Source organism: Dromaius novaehollandiae, chromosome 10 (genome assembly GCF_036370855.1).
Source record: "Dromaius novaehollandiae isolate bDroNov1 chromosome 10, bDroNov1.hap1, whole genome shotgun sequence".
NCBI classification, from domain to species: Eukaryota; Metazoa; Chordata; class Aves; order Casuariiformes; family Dromaiidae; genus Dromaius; species Dromaius novaehollandiae.
The window spans coordinates 1,834,225-1,854,114 of record NC_088107.1 but is presented as its reverse complement, the minus strand read 5'-3'; the positions used below and the strand labels follow the sequence as shown (position 1 = coordinate 1,854,114).

The 19,890-nt window shown below is 53.4% G+C and overlaps 1 protein-coding gene across 2 annotated transcripts in view; it reads right to left on the bottom strand.

The window, feature by feature from the left end:
- Positions 1-19,890, bottom strand: part of ITGA11 (integrin subunit alpha 11) — a 60,457-nt gene that overhangs the window by 22,788 nt on the left and 17,779 nt on the right. For both annotated transcript variants that reach the window (XM_026110727.2, XM_026110726.2), the window contains exons 3-17: positions 18,032-18,141; positions 14,714-14,805; positions 14,006-14,120; positions 12,153-12,280; positions 11,615-11,763; positions 10,934-11,078; positions 10,271-10,436; positions 8,999-9,072; positions 6,956-7,100; positions 5,025-5,173; positions 4,792-4,932; positions 3,751-3,954; positions 2,878-3,008; positions 1,866-2,032; positions 30-172 (exon numbers count right to left, since the gene is read on the bottom strand). In XM_026110727.2, coding sequence (XP_025966512.2) covers positions 30-172; positions 1,866-2,032; positions 2,878-3,008; positions 3,751-3,954; positions 4,792-4,932; positions 5,025-5,173; positions 6,956-7,100; positions 8,999-9,072; positions 10,271-10,436; positions 10,934-11,078; positions 11,615-11,763; positions 12,153-12,280; positions 14,006-14,120; positions 14,714-14,805; positions 18,032-18,141 — 2,059 coding nt within the window. The remainder of the gene's footprint in view (positions 1-29; positions 173-1,865; positions 2,033-2,877; positions 3,009-3,750; positions 3,955-4,791; positions 4,933-5,024; positions 5,174-6,955; positions 7,101-8,998; positions 9,073-10,270; positions 10,437-10,933; positions 11,079-11,614; positions 11,764-12,152; positions 12,281-14,005; positions 14,121-14,713; positions 14,806-18,031; positions 18,142-19,890) is intronic.

Below are 19,890 nucleotides of genomic sequence, written 5' to 3'. Positions count from 1 at the left end.
GATGCCACCCCGTCCTCCTTTATACCTACCAACACGTGGAAGTTCAGCTTGTCGCAGTGTTCTTGTCCGGCGAGCAACGTGAGCACCTTGTGAGCGTGCCGGTCCGCGCTCTCGTCCAGATGAGCTCGCGGGGTGTACCTCCGCTCGTCGATGGTGGCAGTGTACCCCATGGCTGGAAGGAGAGCAGCTCAGGTCAGAGTTTCTCCCCGCGGCGACCCTTGTTCTATAACAAGACCAGGCCAACAACACGCTTTTGTGCGCTCCAATTCCTATTCCCCTGCTAGTGAGGTAAGTTGATCCGTTACCCTTGGAAGTGGCACAAGATGGAGCACACTAAGGAAAAAAACGGTCTGTAGTTGTTGCTTTACCATTCTAAGAAGATTGCTAGGTCAAAAGCCTCTTAAAACAAATAAGGAAGGTTTAAAAGCCTGCACTGTATTGCTTGTGTCCATCTGCATAGCTGAGCCCATACACAGCGTGCGTGTTCAAAGCAGAGCATATAAAAACCATAAAAGAAAAGGCTGGGATTTTTTAAACAGATGACTTTGTTTCAAGCATCCACATTCCAGGCTGAATGAGGAACTTTGAAGACGGGCTGTTTCAAGACACTGAAAAAAAGCTGTACAGAACATACAAATATTTGCTTCATATACATTCACTTGATGGCCTAAACCAGTTGTAAAGGCATTGCTACCCTGGTGCATTGTCCTCTCTTAAATGCTTTACTGGGAAATCATTTGTTTCCTGCGGTGCTGTTGAAGAGAAACAGAAGCTGCACAAACCCAGTGCCAAGCAGCAGGGAATCTGCACCCACTACATCAATGCAATGCAAAACACGCAAGCGAGAAGTCGGCATCAGTCCCCAGCACGCACCCTCCACAGGCTGGCTCTTCTGGGGAACGGGGAATCACTCGCTTCTTGCCCTGTAAGCTCCGTAATTACAGGAGTTGTACTCGACAGCACAAGTCAAAATCCCTGCTCTAGGGAACGGGAAGTTTTCCTTCGGCTTTGGTTGGGACCCAGTTTCGTCTGTCATGCAAGGCCCTCTAACAGCATTTGCTGCTGCCTGTCGGCGCGGGTTTCAGGCGGGCATGCTGCTTTCATTTCCTCGTGCTCCAGCTGAGTCACGGGCAACCTCCGGGTAGACTCAGGGTCACAGCAATACGCAGCGTTTTAAAGGCAGAGCTAGCCAATAAATTCAAAGAGATTCTCTGAGATATTAGTGAAACTCGTACGCATATGGTCCACAGATGTCCTTCTGAGACGAAGCTCATGAGCTCTGTGTTTTTGTGGGAGCCGGTATCGTTTCTTGCAGAGACCATAGAAGAAATGGGACACGCTTTTGTGACACCTTTTCTGAAAGGAGATGTTTCAGAAGCGTGTCCAACGTGCCCAAGTATTATGCTGAATGTAAAGGACCCAACTACGGGGCCTGCTTAATGCTCAGAGTGGCCAAGCTGTGTGATTACTGGAATCATTTTCACACTCATACAGACATGAAACATCTTGCAAGTCCCTCAGACCTGCGAGAGGGCTTGGCTCCAGAGGACAGATGAGACAGAAGTTAAACACTAATAACGTTATAGCCTTGGGGTGGTTCTTAGCACTGCTTAATAATAGTGCTGCAGTCCCTGGTGCAAGAGTTATGAGCCAGGGTAAGGGGCAAAAGTAGTGGGGCCTGGGTAGAAAAAGGATGTGCCAGATGGCACAAGCACACTCCTCCAAATATACCAAGCTCTTAGCTCTTCTCCCTCAGCGAAAGCAGGGCTGCTGTGCTCTTTCTTACGGCTGGAGAGCTAAAGAACAAATGAAACGGGTTTTCCTCATGTGGGCAGCAGTGCCACGAGAGCAGGAGTGCCGCTTACCCACGCTGGCCGTCTGGAAGTGGGCAGAGAGGAAGACTGCGGTGAAGCAGACGAAGGCTGACATGCAAGTGGCGTCCTTCCCGTTCCGCTTGCAGTCCTTAGTGAAGATGTTGATTTTGGACGGCTCGAAGCGGATGCTGGCGTTGATTTGGACGACGCTGCGGGACCTGCAGGGCAAACAAGGGATAAGGAGACGTGTTGTGAGGCTGACCACACTTTGCTGCGGCCAGCAGAGCAGCGTCAGGCCTTTGCGAGCCTTGGGGCCAGAGGAACTTGCTGCCTCACTCGCTGGCGTCCCACCCACCGCTGAGCTCAGCATCATCTCCCGCCTGCGTGAGACACCTGCACATGACTGCAGTGGCCTCCAGAAGGCTCCCAGGTCTCCAGAAACACTCTTTTGACACTTTTCCTTGGCATCAAAAGGCGCTGAGGATGACCAAAGGCCACAGAGGCATGCTCATCTAGCCTTAGCTTGGCTGCATAGTAACTGAAGAATAAGATCACTCTGCCACACACACATTTGCCTCCTGCTTACGCCAGTGAACAAACTTGACACTGAGCAGGATCTGGCCCTTTGTGCGTACACAGCACTTTGCAAGCCAGACCCTGGGGTGGGTTTGTGTAGCACATCTCTGCTGGAGGCAGCGAGGCACAGCTAGAATCCGTCCTATTAGCTTCAGGGGACTTTCCAAACATAAATCAGTATTTGAAAATATTAAATTGTCTTATTAAATAAGAACAGAGGGAATCTGGGCAGATCACAGTAAATAAATTAGCTGGTTTGAAACTTCTGGGGAACTAATGATGAAACTCAATGCAAAATAACTCTGATATCCTTATAGGCCTCGACTGCATTGTAAGACAGCATCTGAAATCCCGTGGCCCCACCAGACAGGGGATTTTTATTGTGGAAAGACTGGTCAGATTTAAAGGGCAAAACTGATCTTAAGAAGCGTCAACATATGGCAGTGAACTTGGGGCAGGGGACAGTGCCAGATGAGATATAGCTAACCATAACAGCACGGCATTCCCGAGAGAGCCAACTGCTAAGTCTATGAGCCCATCTTCATTCAGATCCAGCTGTCCATGGATACTGCATCCAAAATACATCAGGCCTGGTCCGAGGTCCACAGCTGCTATCCTCTGAAAAGCAAAAAGGGAAAAATCCAGCCTCATTTCTGGTAGAAGCATCGCTGCCTGCCTGCAAAGGAAACCTCTGTGTCAGAAGCGAGCCGAGGCAGGCATTTGCACGTGAAGGCAGACGTGCATTTTGGGAGGTGAAGGAGTAATGTATGTGGGAATGGGGGTGCCGGGCTTAGAGCGCTCATTTGAATTTAAGGGGGCGAAGCCTCCCGAGGCCAGTGAGCGTCCCGCAGCCCGGCACCCAGCACTTGGAGCCCGCCGAGCCACCTCCCTGCCTCATTTCTGCACAGGGCTGTCGCTCTTGTGACAGCCTGTTTGCAGTCACGTCCACAGAGATTGGCCAATTCAAGTCTCCACCATATGACTAAATTACTAAAAACATCACTTCTCAAGTGATTGCACCAGTTAGAGTTTTCCAGGAAATCAGAACAGTTTCTCCCCAGATGTGCCATCCAGAAATTTCTACCAAAATTACTTTGCATCTTTCCTACTTTTTGTGAATGATTCTAATATTTTATTTAAAGCATTGCACTAAGTGCTAAGCATTCCCCTAATTGCAAGCCTATTTTCCATATCTAACATTTGTTTTGTCTTGGACCTATCACAAGAAAACGTACCTAGCAACAGCAAGTAACACTTAAATGCTGGATGTGAATTCCTGGCCTTGGAAATTTGCGGCCAAACTTCCTTTGACTTTGTTGGTGCCCATAACGCAGAAAGAGGAGAAGCGAAGCACCAATACCTGCTTGTATTTCTTCAGGATGGTCTCTTCGAAGCCGTGGAAGATGTATATCGCTCCTTGGTGGTCGTCTTCCAAAGGCGCTCCGACGACGACGTCGTTGTAGGAGTCCTGGTTGAGATCGGGGACCGCGGCGATGCAGGAGCCGAACCGGGAGTTCTGGTAGCTCTGCAAGTCGTCGAGGGCCCCGCTGGAAACAAAGCGGTCCTGCAAAACCGGCCAAAGACGAAAAAAGAAAAGGAAAAAAAAGAAGAAAAGAAAAAGCATCAGCGGCAAGCCTGGGAAGACGAGAAAACCCCAAAAGGCAAACAAACAGACACATCCCTTAAGAGTCCTGCAAAGTAAATAAAGCCCAGCTCCTGCCGCCCACAGAGCCTTTCATCCAGGGGCTCCGGAAGAGCCGCGGTGCCTCGGTGCCAGGCGGACGCCCGGCGCTCCCGGGTGGAAGTGTGCGCCATGGGGAACAGCCAGCCGCCATTGTCCCCGCCTGGCCCTGCTCGGGGAGGCGGGACGAGCCCCCGGAGCCGGTGTGGAAGCCAGGAGATGGCAGGGAGAGAGGAAGGGGCTCCCTCTTGTCCCTGCCTCGAGCCCCCGTGCGCGGAGCCCTGCGGCCGCCGGGAGGGATGGCGGCTTTGTGGCCCGGGGTGAAGGGGGCCAAAGCCTCCCCGGGGCTGTGGGACTTTGCCCTCCGCCAAACCTGTGACGAGGGGATACATGAACCCAATGTTGAGGCCCACGGGGAGAGGCCAAGACCACCTCGTCGCCCCCCAAAAGTGGCATTTCGGCCCTGACACGAGGATTTGCCGAGACACCGGCCTTTCCCCCATAACAGGCCGACCAGGCCCGGGCTCCCCTGGCCAGCAGCGAGCCACCCCCTTCCCCGGAGACAGTCTATAAATGGGAAAAAACAGGCAAATCCTCAAGTTGAGCAGCCGCCATGACAGCAGGGAAGCGGCCGAGCCCCACACGTCCTTCAGACGGGCCCAGGCCACCGCCGCCGGGAGCTCCCCGCCGCCACGCGCGCGTCCCCGCGGCGGCACCCACCTCCCTCAGGGCGTAGACGTAGACCTTGCCCCTCTCCCGGCCCTCGCTGAAGTACATGGGGGCCCCCACCAGCAGCGCGTCCGTGACGCCGTCGCCGTTGACGTCCACCGAGCTGATCTCGCTGCCGTAGTAGGAGCCGATCTGGAAGGGGGGGACGCGGAGGTCGGCGGACGCGGGGCCACCCCCGCGGGCGGAAGAGCCAGCGACGGGGAGGAAGAGCGCGGCGGCCCTACCTGCTCGCCTTTGAGGGCCTGGTGGATGCTGAGGTTTCGGCTGTTGTCCATGGTGAAGATGATGACCTTCCCCGTGTGGTTGAACCGGGGCGCGCCGGCCACGTAGATGCGCTGGCGCTCGGCGGACATCACGGAGGAGACGGTGTAACCTGCGGCGGGACGGGCGAGCGCTGAGCGTGCCGGCAGCCCTGCCCCGACGCCCGAGCGGGACGCCGGCTCCCGCCGCGGCGCTTGGCCTCCCCCGCCAGCTGCCAGCCTCCCCCGCCAGCTGCTTTCCATTAATTGCAAGCCGCTAACACGACTCTGGCCGCTTCCCAGATCGGCAAGCTATAAATGGAGATTTCTTCAAAGATAAAGTCATCCAAGCCAGCCCAGCTGCTGCGACCTCTGCTTTGAATTGCCTGCTCCGGTCCTCACCTACAGCTTTGGCATGGGCTGACGCAGCTGGCAAACCACGGCAAAACCCTGCTTTCATCGAAGGCGAGCCCAATTTGCTGCCTGATAAGCGTTTTACTTCGCGGCTCGTATGAAGTTAAACAAACTGTGACGTGGCGTGCACACACAGCAGACCTGCCTGCGGCCTCACTCCTGGAAGAGCCCGGCAAACGCCGCGTCCAGAACAACGTCACGAGCGCGGAAGGTTTTGCTGATGTTTGATGTTAACGTTCACGGTGCAATAAAACCACGCAGAGCATTGCTCACGAGTCCTCATGCAAACACCCCTACATGAGGTAAAGACCCCAAGGGAGCCGTTTTTCCTGTCCCCAAGGGGTATTTTCCGCACAGGGATCACCAACACCGCATACCATGCGTCAGGCTTGCGGCGCTTGGCAGCCTCCACGGACTGTAAGAGCTTAAAGAGGAGTACAACGCTGAGGCCATGAGGCCACAGAGTCCCGTCGGTCACCCCGCAGCTAGCTCCAGGTCCTTGCACACTCTCAGTCTGTTTTAAAAGCTACTTAAGTTATCAGAGGCTCAAAGCAGGGCCACCTCTGAAGCTGCAGCAGACTGCTCAGGGCCGTATCCAGCTGGATTTTGAGTATCTCAGGACTGTGGGGGTCAATGGACCCCTTTCCCTTGGTGTCGACCTCCTCAAGCAAAGCACTGGCCTCAGAAACACCCTGGTCCTGGAGCTGGGACAACTGGGCTGCTTTGCAGCAAGACACACAGGCCTTTTCGTAATACTTCTGTTTTTCTTATTTGAGTCAACGGCAAAGATAGGGTCAAACAAAACTCCCACGTATTGCCATGAGCATTTTTTGCACAACTGTAGCGGTCCCCACGCCAGGCACTGACAGCCAAACCGGGATGATACTCCGCTGCTGTCCCCAGAGTCCAGCCCTACTACGTCTCGGAGGAAAACCACGTGTCCTGGGGCTCCTGGCGTTCCCGGCACAGAGGGATGAGCTCCGGGACGCTGACGATCCGCCCCGCGGCCCCCGCGCAGGGGACAGCTCGTGGCAGCCTGGCACGCACGGCCCAGGAGAGGCTTCGCCGTGCACGCCGGGCTGCTCTTACAGCTCTGGGGCTTCGAGGGCTGCACATGGAACGGATTAACACAGCAGGTATTTCCTCCCTAGGCATGAAATTTCATCAGTGTTTTCTAAACCGTTCCAGTAAATACTGTAGATGACCTGGACTGGCCGGAGCTCACGTCTGAATTATTTCTGCATTTAAACACTTCTGTGCTGTACGTTGTGGCAGGCTTTGGATTCCTCCCAGGTGAGGGGCTCGCTTACACTTTATCAGCGAGCAAAGGGTAGCAGCAAGGTCTCGCACAGGCGGGAGCTCGCAGACAGCTGGGCACTTTACAGCATGTGCTGGGAGCACTGGCAAACATTAGTCAGTGGTGAAATATTTTGTGTTTCCTATTATTAAGTGTAAAATTATGAATTCTGCCCTGGAAACAGAGCCTGTTTTGGCTCGCTTACCTAAATAAGCGCCGTGATTTTTCAGCTCTTCTGGGAACTCCTGGAGATAGGACTCTCGGAGAGGAATGACCTTCCCGCTGCTGGTTTCCTTGAGGACTGCTCCGTTCCAGTCGTAGGCACCCACTGCCCCCAGCAAGATCCCGTCCTGGGGGGAGAAAGCATTCAACATCGGGGCGTTTGGCTGTTCAAAAAGTCAGAAGTCTGGACAGCAAATGTCTCTGAATCTAGGCAAACTGCACAGATGGCGAGGAACACCCTCCAGCCCTCGTGCAACGAGAGGACCAGCGGTGTCCCAGGCTCCGCGCAGGCCACCCCAGGCTGCCCTTGCCACGCGGCCACGGCTCCTGCCCTGACGCCCCCCTCGAAGGAGACCCCCACGGATCGCAGCATCAGCAGCACCGCACTCCCAAACCGCAACTCAGGGGCGGCTTAATTGCAAGCGTGCACAAACACGAAGTCTGACTAGCACTAAAATGCATTTAAAGAGGGGCGCTCAGTGCAAGGTCAGTTGCTCTTTGTTTTGCACCAAATTAAGCTTGCAGATTTTGGAGAGCAACGTTACTGTGCTCATTAGCAGACGGCAGAGAGGCAGGCGTGTGGCTCAGGTAGACTTTTAAAGCCCCTTCAGGTTCCTGTACCAGGGAGGGCTCTCGGCAGTGGGTTAACACCCCGGCTTCAGCTCTTAATTAGACAGGTTAGCGCACTTCGCTAAAGCCACCCGTGCCCAGCGAGGGATTTGCAGCGGGATCCCACAGCGCGGCTCCTGCTCGCTTCCAGCGACACCAGGATCCCCCGAGGCTTTGGAGAACGTCATTCCCAAGCCCCATCACGCTGCCCCAGCCACCCCCAAGGCTTCGGGGCCCTTCCTTTTCCATGTCGTGAGCAGCTTTGGGTCAGTTTTGAAGCGCTGCCGTGAACTTGGGCTGAGCGCAGCAGCAGGGTTGGGACCAGGCTTTGAAGCACAGCGAGGTGCTCTCAGGAGATTAGCTAGTCTTTCCAGATGGCCGGGATTTGGACAGACTCTGTTGCCTTTTTCACATTCAGGTGGCTTCAGAGCCGATTTCTTGGCCTCTCTCCATTTACAGTATTTCTTGCTAAACACAGGCAATTCTCCCCTTCGCTGCCCAAACGGGCAGAGCTGATTCATGCCAGAGGGCTGAGACAGACAAGGGGAACCTGACGGGCTGTTCTTGTGCGAGAACAACCATCGGTCCCCGTAAAAGCCCGATTCCTAGGCAATGTACGTGCTAGACGCTACAGAGGGTGGAAGAGAAAACCAGCAGAGCAGTCCCTCCCAGAAACCACACTTGCCATTTGCAGAAGCAGGGAGAAACCTCTCAAATGGGGGGAAAAAACTGGATTAGAGCAGCGTCTGCAGCCGGTCCTCCCACCCCACACCAAGCCTGCAGCCCCTGCCAGCCCGGGGTGGACACCATCCCGGTTTAACCGCTCCACCTCCTCCAAGCTCTGTGTGCATTTTGATATTTCAAGCTGTGTTTTTGTTTTGTTTTATTTTGTTTTTAAGCCAGAGCCTGAGCAGAAATCCCTGCTGACTTTTAGCTCGGAGCTGCCGGCCCATGGAGCCTGTTGGCAGCCTGAAAACAAAGGTCCCTGACTGTCCCCAGCAGCACAGCACGGCTGAGAAAGGGCCTGAGGTTTTGCTGAATTTGTGCTAGGGGTGAAGTTGGCCTCCAGGCAAGACCTGTGCTCACTTCAGCAGTGCAGTCTTAGAAACAAATGCGGAAGCTATTTAATAGTACTGATTCCCTTACAGGGTGAGGGAGCAAATACAGAGTAAAATTCTGGATACCTCCTCTAAGCTTTAGGCTCTATTTGCTCTGGGAAAAATAGCTGTTTCTTGGAGATACACAAAAGGCTCAGATTAAATGTTGAAGCACAGTTTAAACGCATCTTAAAACTGCCACAGACTTGTATTTACAGCCTGACCTCATGCACTAAAACCCATCCCACCCATTTTCCACAGGTCAGCTACCCACAATAAATGCACAAGCAGGAACTGAACAAAGGCATTTGCTCTCTTACTTCCACAATATGTGATGAAAATCCAGTCTGGGACATTTCCAGTCCAAAGGAGATTTCATTCTTGTTGGTGGTTCCTAAAATAAAAAGGAATTTGTACTTACTGGAAAGCTTTCCTGGAGAAGCCGGGCTGCTTGGTGGATCTGGGCAAGACAAACAGCCACCTCTGCCCAGCCTGGAGCACAAATGACCTCAGCTGGTGCAAATGTGCCCATTTCCCCTTAAATCACCACAATTACGCTGGCTTGCAGTGCTAACGAGCCACAGGGTAAATGCTGTGAGCTCTGCATTTCCTCCCTGCTGCCTGCAGAATCACATAGAAATGGGGGTTTAGAGGATTTAACCTCATCTTTACAAGTGGGTAAAGTTTTTCAGGTGACACTTTCTGCTGCAGAAAAATGTTGAGCTGCTTGGACCAAGCTAGCTGGCAGGACTGGCGGGGCGCTTGTGAAGTGGTCTCAACAAAATCCTGCAAGCCAAAGCCCTATGATGTTTCATTTTAAGTGAAAACCCTCCGTCTTTTGTTTCCATTGTTTGTTTCAGTATGCAATTTTCCTATGAAGTTTAGATAAATTTAGTCTGAAGAAACAAACTTGTCACAAAGAAAGCACTGCCTTATTCGACAAAAGCCAGATCCTGGGGTGGGTGAGGTGAGGTTCGTTCTGGCAGGTAGACAGATCGCTTTTGCTTAGGTTGATATAAAACAACATTTCCCGATCTTTTGGCCAATAAACTAAAAAATCCCACATTATTCTCATAATCCCATAATGTCTGACACTCCAGGGTATCCCTGGCAGCCGGCATGTGGTGAATTTTGACTGCTTAAAACTTGGCTGGATTTGAATGGAGTTTGATGGGTAAGTGAAAGACAGTGACTGCCTCGCAGACTGCTCGCGTGCCAAATTTCTAATGTCTGCTATAAATTACAGAGCCAACGCAGCTCTCCAAATAAAGGTTGCCAAAACTTCTAGGTGACCTTTGGTGAAGAGGGGATGCGAGATCCTTCAGCCCGAGGGGTGCAAAGAGCTCAGGAGAAGGATGTTCCTCAGCACAGAATTAGGAAAAGGGAGATGCTCAAAGTCTGACTTAATGCTCTGCAGCAAATGGAGAGACCGACGTTAGAGAAACACCCAGCTCGGTCCATTCGGATGCAGCAGGCACGTTAACGGCCAGCGTCAGCACATCTGAAGCAGTTCTCCAGGCCGGCCCGGAGGATCGCAGCGCGGTTAGAAACAATCTGTCCTTGTTAGAGCGCCGGAAACGAGCATCGCTCACCTTCCAAGCTAAATATCCTTTCCCCCAGCGCATCCACAATGTCTTTGAGTGCCGCTTCGTCTGTGACGTTGAAGAAATGCTTGTCGTCTGGGTCGCTCGCTATAAATTTTATTTCATTCAAAAAGGCTTCCGGATTGATTCCTCTTCTATTATAATAACCCAGGACCTAGGTTTGAAATAAAAATGCAGGTCTCAGGCGTTTTCGCACAATGGATAGAGCTGTTCCAAATCGCCCAAACGAGAGGCCTCCGCTCGCAAGGAGCCGTAAAGTCTGCGCTTCCCTCCCCGGCCTGACATCCGATTCCAGGAGCAAATCGGGGAGCAAGAAGCTACCGTAATTCACGCAGCAGCCCCGGCCTTGCCCGTGGTGGGGTGTCTTTCATTCAGGGGTCACATCTGACTTGTACACGTGAATTATATCCCGGTGGCACTGTCAGTGAGGGCCCAGTTTACAGATGGGGAAACTGAGGCACGAGGTCATAGACATACTTAGGAAAAGACCCCAAAATCATGGCTGGTAATTCCCATAAAAAGTTGCTCCCAAGGAGCCGCTCTGTCTAGTGCTCAGGGACTGAAAGGCAGACGCAGGGCTCAGCCGTGGTGCCCACCGCCGAGGTGCCCACTGTGGCAGCCGGTGGCTCACGACAGGCCCCCTCTACTTACAGCCACCGCATAGCGGGTGACGTTGTCCTTCTCGCTGTCCTCGATCACCTTCTCCAGGTCTGGGCTGTCGTGCGACTCTCCATCTGTGATTACAATCATTACTCTCTTTGCCCCTTTCCGGCCACCTTTCTGAAACGCTTCCGAGCTGCAAGTGAAGAGATGCCCCGGGCTGCTCAGAGCCGCCGGGCGGGCTGCGGTCCCTCACGGCCCGTGCCCGCGGCCCCCGCGGTCCCTCGCGGCCCGTGCCCATGGGCCCCCGCCACCCGCCCGGGGGATGCCAGGGGTTGCCGGGCTCTCGGGGAGCCTGGTGGGCTTCAGCAGGGGACTTTCCTCTGGGGGACCTGGCTTCTTTCAGGCGGGACCCCTCTAATTCAGCACAACGCCCCAGATCTGCAGCAAGAAAAGCAGGCAGGTCCTGGCTCTGGGATGCAGTAAAAATTTGCATGAAATGGGCACTTATCCCAGATAAATAAGGAGGTGGAGCTGTGGTCCAGGGCTTTATTAAGCTCCCAGCTATCTAACGTGGGCGTGAGGAAGAGCTGAGCCTCCAGGCTGGGGCAGACGGGAGGTTGCACTGAGGGGGCTGAGAGCTCAGAAAGGTGGGGGGAGAGAGGAGGAAACAAAAACAGATGATGATCTTAAACTTGTTATCAGAATGAACGTGAAGGCGAGAGATTTTACCGAGCAAACTCTATCCCGTAGGCTGTCCGGGTTTCGGTGCCGCCTCTTTGCTCTATGTGACTGGCAGCTGCTACCACGTCTTTTACAGACCTGTAGTCATTTAAATGAAACTCATGGACGACGTCTTCTCCGTACTGAACAACTCCAACCTAGGGATTAAAGGGGTGTTACAAACACATAACCCCATGCCTGTCGATGCGAAGAGGATGGGGAGCTCTTCGCGGCTGCAATGAGCTGTGCCCGTACGGGGCATTACTTCTGCATTTCCACACGATTTCATCCTCCCCTGGCCCAGCCAGGGTGTGGGTTGCTCCTCGCTCCATAGCTCATTTAAGGACATTAATGTAAGCACTATTTCCATGGGCTTGGCTTTAAAATACATACGTTGAAAGTTTATTTTGAAAAAGCATGGTGCCAAACTACAACAAATTGGCAGCAAGGGGACTTTGAAAAAGGCTGGGGGAAGCTGCATGACATGGGGGAGAAGCACACAGAAATGCAGAGCACGCAGAAAGGCACAAGCTGCGCATGGGCTTACTTGAATCTGGCCGGGGCCAATATAAAATTTTTTCAAGATGTTTATCAGGAAGTGCTGAACTTCAACCCAAGGATATATGCTGTTTGATCCATCCAGAACTATGATTATGTCCATGTACGTCTGGCATCCTGTGAAAAATACGCAGGGTGTTACTGAAAGACCTTGGCAACGCTTGTGACGAGGAAATTTACGGCTTTATTCCTTGCAGCCAGGTACTCGCTCTTATGATTTGTTTGAAAAATCTTATTTCAATCATTCACAAAGACCTTCAGGTCGTATTCACTTCAGTGAGACAGAGAGAACCCACACTCCTTGTCTCTGCCAAGGAAAAGGTGGAAAACTTGCTAAGAACAGCACCCAGCGATACCTTCTCTGCCTCAGATGTGGACCTCCATCTGGTTGCACACGGCCAGAGGCCGGAGCAGCGCTTTACTCGTGCGTTAGTCCTCCGATGGCCACGGGAAGCCTCGCGGCTCCGGCTCGGCGACGCGCGAGCACGCGTCCGACTCCAGCGCAACCTCCGCCGGGAGCCGGGACGGCGGCAGCCCTGCAAGCGCCGCGTGTGCCGAGGAGCTCGCTTGCGGGGGTACAGGCTTATTTCTCCTCTCTGTTGATACAAGGCTCACCACCCGTCTGCACTCGCTGTGTAACGTAAGCCTGGCATTTGCTCAGACAAGCTCCCATTAAAACCTCGGTAACATCTAAGCCAAAAACCCCATCGAGGACCCCAGGGCCCAGTTCAAAAGCAAGAGCCATGAAGGATTTAGGAAAGTGACTGGTTTTAGAAGGAGAAAATCATTCAAAGTCATCTGTCTATCTTGCTCTTCTTTTCCTAACAGTGTTTAGAAGAGTTGCAGAAACCCAGAAGATGCTGAGTTTTCCAAAGGCATCACTCGATCACCGAGCTCGTCACTGCAGCCATGTAGCGGGTGTTCACCCCGTAAGCAGCTGCACACTGGGGTGGTCAGTGAACATGGTCGTCAGCTAGGTAAGACGAGCGGGTTCAAATGAGCCTCTGAACTCCCCCTCAAGCCCACGACCTGGAGAGAAGCGTTATCTGCCGTATCGCACGTGCTGCACGACACACGGCGCGTGTTAACCTTCCTCCTTCTAAAGCACCAACAGCCTTCGCAGCGGGGGCTAAAAGCATCTTCTGGTCATAAGGAGGGAAGCGACACTGCTAAAGGCTGTAAGAACCGATCACCCCGCGGCAGGTTCCTCCTCCAGGTCCTGCAGCGAGGGCGGCCGGGCTGGTGAGTGGTGGGGCTCTGCCGTGCCGGGCTGGGAGAGCCCGGCCGCACAAAAAGCGCGGTTGGCCACCGGCACCCGCGCCCGGCCGGGGAGTCCTGCAGGGACCCCAGCCCCTCCAAGGCACCAGCCTCTGCGATTTCTTAGCACCTCCAGGAAAACCAGGAGGCTTATGTAAAACCTCCGAATAAAACCAGGTCCTAGTTTTATGCACCCGAGTTTACAAATTTGGGCCAAGATGTTTAGCTTTCAGTCAATGAGCTCTTTGTACTGTGTGGCCAGGGTTTGAATTCTTTCCCTATTTTGACTTCCTAACTGTGCTGATAAAATATTCTGGATACTTTTATTTCTGTTTTTGGAAGAATAAGGTATTTTTTGTCTTCCCCTAGTGTCAATCAAAAGGAAAATGTTTACCAGATGTCCGCGTATGCAATCCCCTTTGAATCACTTTCCTGCAAGAATTTCCTCTACTATCTTGCCTCCTTTACAATACTGACATTGCTTTGTTTTCTCAATGGTACTGGTGCGATTAAAGAACAAAAATTCTCTTTAACTTCAAAAGCTGGGTTTGCATTAGAGGCTACAAAACAGATTGTTTCTCATACTCTGGAGAGCAGGAGCCACGGTCTTGGAGAATCTGAAGTTGGAGTTCACCCTGGAGCACATTCCTGTGGTGTAGTAAGAGCTCCCACACTCGTGGGACCAGAGAGGGCTGCAGGCCTATAAAAATGAGGAAAAAATAAAGCATCAGTGACAGTTTTAAAACTGCCACTTATTAAGCCATTGCTTTAGAGGTGCTAAAGAGCAGCAAATAGGGTTCAGCAATTCCTGTCCGCTTGGGACCTGCTGAAGTGGGAGCTGGAGGAGAAACCTGCCAAATGTGGCAGAGACCAGCTCCAGGGTCTCCTCTCCTTTGGCACCTTTTCCCCCCGGAGATAAGGGAGCACGGCCCGTCGGTGCCGTGCAGAAGCATGTGCCGTGCAACAACAAACGCAGTCGCCGAGGTCGACAAAGCTCGGTTTGGAGCATCACTCGATGGGGAAGGGTGTTTGAACACCGTTGGTGCGGTGGTTTGGGGTGGGACCACCCCACTGGGCTCAGGAACCTGAAAGCTAAATCATAAAACAGCAAATAGCTGATGCAAAGCTGCTGAAAAACACGTACCTGCATGTGCATGTGTATATATAAATATATGCATATATTTATGTCTGCATATTTATATAACTTTATACAGTTATACTTCTGTATATTACAGAAAAGCCTCAGCTCCTTGCACAGGAAGGGAGAGCTACTGCAGCCGTCCCGTTTCTTACCAGGAAGCTGTTGTCCTTGGGGTTGGTGGCCAGGCTCAGACCAAGACGCATGTTATCCTTCCGCTCGGAGACGTTGGAAAGCGTCACTCTTCCTTCAGAGAGAACAGGGCGGTTAGCGGAGCGGGCCCGGGCGACGCGCCGGCCGCACGACTCTCACGAATGCGCAAATCTGCATTTCCATTTTGCTCCCCTGTATCTCCGGAGCAAGAGCGGATCCAGCTGAAAGCCCAAGAGATAGCTCTGCCCTGTTTACATTGCGGCACTTGTGTTCATGCTCCGTTTGAAGCCATTGTCAAGATAAGGCTTTTTTTCCTAAATCCCATAACCAACAAAGAGAAACATGCCTTGCAGGGAATGAAATAGCAAGTCAGAAACTGCATTTCTTACATAGTAAATCTTTGGAAATAACACTCCAAGTGGCTCTAGCATCTCGTCTTTTACTGTTGGCCCAACACGCATTTAGCATCTGATTTATATTTCTGCATTTCTTCCATTCCTCTTGTCACAATCCCGAAACTGGGAACAGCCCGCAGCAACCCTTTATTTGGGTTAACGTTAATATCTTTTAGCTTTAACAAAAACACTGTCTGATCCGTTCATTCCTCCAGCACTGTTTCATCAGGGTGTCAAAACTAGCTCAGCCCGTGGTGGCCGGGCAGCCGCTGGGCACACGGCCGTGCACGCTGGCTCATGGGGCTGGTAAAACTGGGAGGTTTCTTTGATGGTTTTTGCGGCCTTTGGAAGTTCCTTGCTGAGGTCGAAACCGAGGGGAGGCTCAGCCCCCAAATGCAAAACTGGACCCACAGCCCGGAGAGCGAGGGAGGTCAGTCCAAACTCAGCATCCTACACCGGGTAACGCGGCCCTGGACAAACCTTCTTCTGAAAGTCTCCAGCTTGGGGAAAGCTCCTTCATGTGTCTCACTTGTGCCTCCCACCGAGGAGCTCAAGGTCATTTCTAACACAAAAGCTTCTTCCCATTTAACTGGAAGGGCTTCTGCTCATAGCCCATCCCCCCAGGACTTCTTGCAGCCCCGCTTGGTGGGTTTGGCCCATCCCCACGTGGCGCAGACCCACAGGGCAGGAGGGCCAAGCCGCCCCGGCTCAGGAGCTGCAGGAAGGTGAGGATGGCTGGCCACCGGCATCTCACTCCATCCCTGCGCCTCAGCCACGGGCACCCCGCCTTGCCTTGAGCTCCCTTGAGCCTACTGCTTGCGTATGCACCGCAGCAAATCGGGAGAAAAGGGGGCTTTAGAGCATGTTACAAATCCACCAGGATCATGGCTATGGCCATGGATAATTAACCTGTGCTGGAGACACGCGTAAGTGCTGGGGGTACCCAGGGGCATGCGTTGGCATCACAGCTCTGCCGAACGGACTGGGATGCTCCCAGCTGTAGCTGGCTCCTGCTGACACCTCCAGCCTGCTTCTCCACGGAAAGGAAGCGGCAGACCTGCAGGACCACGTGGTCCCACCTCGGCCCCCGCTCCGCTCCGCTACGGTCACCTCTGCTGCACGTTCTCCTGCAGCCTGACATCCCCGGAGGGCAGCTCTGCATCTGGCTTTGGTCAAATGGTCTCAATGGGTTGCGCTGGGCTAGACACGTTAATCAAAAATAAAAAACAGCATGTGTGCATGGAATCGATCTTTTCATTCAAAATTTGTTTCTAACGAAAAAAATGCTTTTTAGCAAAATTCAAATTTACACACAAAAGAGATTTATTTCCTTGAAGAATTTTGATGTTGTTGTTAGAAATAAGAGAAAAATGAAAACTGAATGCTTTCGAATAAAAATAGATTTGGCTCCCATTTTTTTCCACTTTCAGTGAGGAATATTTTGAATGAGCCAAAGTTCTTCCAGCCTTATCAGCTTTAAAACCCAGAGTACTTCAGATTAATAACGAGGAAAAATGACAACTGCACAGCTGCTCCAGTATAAAAAATCCCAGACTTCTCCCCCAAACCCAGACGATGTTCCTCAAGATCATGAGAAAGTTCCCGGTTCCTGCATCCCCTGTGCCGCGGGGACGGGGCCGGCGACGGTGCGGGTCTGGGGCTCGCTCGCGGCGGTGCAGGGGAATTATTCGCCCTTTGGCCCCAGGGCCTCGCGCTGCGCCGGCTTGGGCAAGGTCGGGTCGCGATATCCCTAATTCTCACATCGGCACGGCCAGGGCTTGATCAGCCTGCGGGAGGGGGACCCCGGGAGAGAGGCCTGGGACGTGCGCTGGAGGAGCAGCGCGAGGCCGGCCAAGCTCTCGCTGAATAGCTGACCTCTGGCACTCGCGGCTGTATTTCACGGTCATCCAGCAGCGCGGGTGCTGCTGCGGTGGGTTATTATGGTGCTGCTGCAACGGGTTATTACGGCTGGGAGCTGGTGGCTGACTTCACGTATTTTCCCCTGTTTCTGCACCAATCTGCAGATCTCCTGACGGGGCTCTAGGGGCCGAACGGCACTTCTGGGCTTTTGCATCGCGACGTTACGCGGGGAGCTGGGGGCTGGCGGTGGCCACGCTCGAGACATCGGTACGGCTCAGAGGAGCTCCTCTACGCTTATGCCTCTGCAGACTAAAGACACCCCCAGACTGCGGTGGCATAGAAGAACCGGACTTTTCTCCCTCTCCGTGAGAAGGGCTGTCCTTCCCGGCGCCGGAGGGGATCCGGCCGCGGGACTCTGCCTCCCCGGCATCGGCTCCTTGTGCCGGGGCAGCACCACGAGGCGGAGGGGCTGCATGGATGTTTCCCTATCTGGATACCAAAGACGCAGGGGCAGGCTCAATACCAGCAGCAAACCTGTCCCCTCCCAGGAAATTTCCCCTGGGGACATGTCACCCGAGCATCCCCCAGCAGTGGCATCCACACGTGGGAATACGCAATAAGCCATTTGCTATTTATCAGCCCGGTTATCCCAGTTCTCACACAGGCTGCATCAAAGGCGGGTGCAATCAAGAGGAAGAGGGCAAGTGCAAGCTAACCTGGCAAGGGAAGAATTTTATCCACTGATAGTTTTATCCTGATCAATTAATAAACAAAATGATTTGAGCTATCATAAATAAGTAATAAAAAATAAGTGGTCTTTTTTATTTTATCCTGAGTTGCTTGAATTTATCCTAATGTTTCTTGAAGCCCAGCACCAGGAGTTACATGAACACCCAAGCTCGTTTCTTATCTAAAAATCATCACTAAACTTGCTGCCCTCGTGCTCTCGGAGAGAATCTGGGCACCGGGACAGGGGACATCTTTAAAGAGCAGTAAAAAGCAACATGCACCCAGCCGTGCCAGAAATGCGCCGTTCCCTCCCACGCCCCGGCGGCTGCCAGGTACCTAGGTTGAGTTTGGTGCAGTTGCTGTGGGTGTCACCGTTCACCGGGCACTTGTAGACGTCTCCCGTCCTTTGCTGTCCGTTGGTTTCGTAGGGGGCTCCCACCACCAGCCTGCAGAGAAGAGCTTTCGTCAGTACCCAGAGGCCACGGGTGAGGGCCACCTTTCACGAGAAAGTGAAACCCCGTCCCTGCAAAGAAGCGCTCAAAACGCTTTCAGTTATGGCTTCTTGCAAGCCACAAAACCCCAGTGCATCGAGCACCAGAAGAGTCAGGAGGAGGGAAACGGGAGGAATTGCTGTTTGAGGGAAATATCTCTGAGCTTTCTGTGGTCGAACCGGGACTTGAACAAGGCACTTGGATAGAAACAGCTACGTGAATAAAGGTTTCCTTGGGCACGTACTGCGTCCCCAGATGGCACAGAACTCAGTAACATACCCCTCCCTTCTCTGAAAATAGGCATATACCTACAGAAACGCTATCTACACGCACTTCCACGCACGAGGGTGCCGTTTCCCCGTGGCCGGGGCCGGTCGCCGTCCCTCCGGGGACGTAACCCACCGCCGGAGCCTCGCGGAGAGAAAAAACGCCGACGGCAGGAACGGATGTTTTGGTGGCTCCTGCCAGACACGTATTCCTTGCGGCCACAAAGCGCAGCTCGCCCACGCCACGCGCCGTGCTGCCCCACGCTTTCGCCCGGAGAGCAACCCCCAGCTCCCGGCGGAGGGTGGCAGCAGCGGCCGGGACGACCCACGGCCCGAGCGCTTCCCACGGGCTCGTGCCATGTGGGCAGGAGTTCCCCAGCCCCGGCTCGCTGGAGGGAAGACGCGGCCGCTCCCGACGCCGCGCTCGATGGGAAAAGCCAAGAGCCGGTTTGGCTCCCTCTTCCCACAGCCGCGCGGAAGGGTAACGTGTGACGGAGTGACTCATTTCTGGCTGGAAGCGACGCCCCGCAGACGGAGCAGTCAAACACATGCCTGCAAAAGCAGCCGGCAGCACGTGGAGCCGCTGAGGTCCCCCGGCCACCTCCAGCCCAGGCCACCGCTCCGCCGGGTTGGGGACGCAGCTCCATCGCCCAGCCCCGGCGTCCGGGACGAGAGCTGAAGCCATGAGCATCCTTCCAAGGTCGCCTTAACTGGGCCATGGAGCCCCGATTTCTGGCGGGGGAAGAGAGACGTCACCTCTTGCTGCTGTTGAAGGTATGAACCTTCTAACGTCAGGATGGGCTTGAGGATGCAGATGATTACAAACCCCGCTAGAAAGGAGAAACTTCCTGCCGAGCAACGTTGGGAGCAAAAGCAAGGAGCCGTTATAGCGGTGACCATCACTCATGCTAAGACCTGCGGGGAGTTTTCTCCACGAGAAAGCTCAAAGAAAGGATTTCCTCAAGTTTTGCTTGGAGGGTGAGGAGCCCAGAGTGGGACACTAGGATAACAGCCTCTGCGGAGGGCAGGGACGTTTGGCATCTATCTGTGCTTTAAAATAAGAGGTTCATCAGCTGATAAATACACATATTCCTACTCAGGGTGCAGGCAATTAGCTAGGCCACTCTCTGCGTGTGTCTGGGACATTGCAAGTATTCCTCTCTCTTTTTCTTGTGGACTTGACAAGAATAGCACAAACCAGCAGACCGAAGAGGGAGGAGAGCGGGACCTGAGGAATTCGGCCATTCCTTCCAGGCTAGTTCAAAAATACCCTGAACCACGGATTACTGGCATCTTCTGCTCCCAATATGTTAGCCCAAAATATATCCGCTCTACTGTGTTTTGCTTTCAAAATCCTTCTGGAGGAGGGAAGCTGCAACAACCCTCCACGTCCAGATCTCCAAGTAAACAGAGCTCTTTTGTTCTGCATCACCCCATA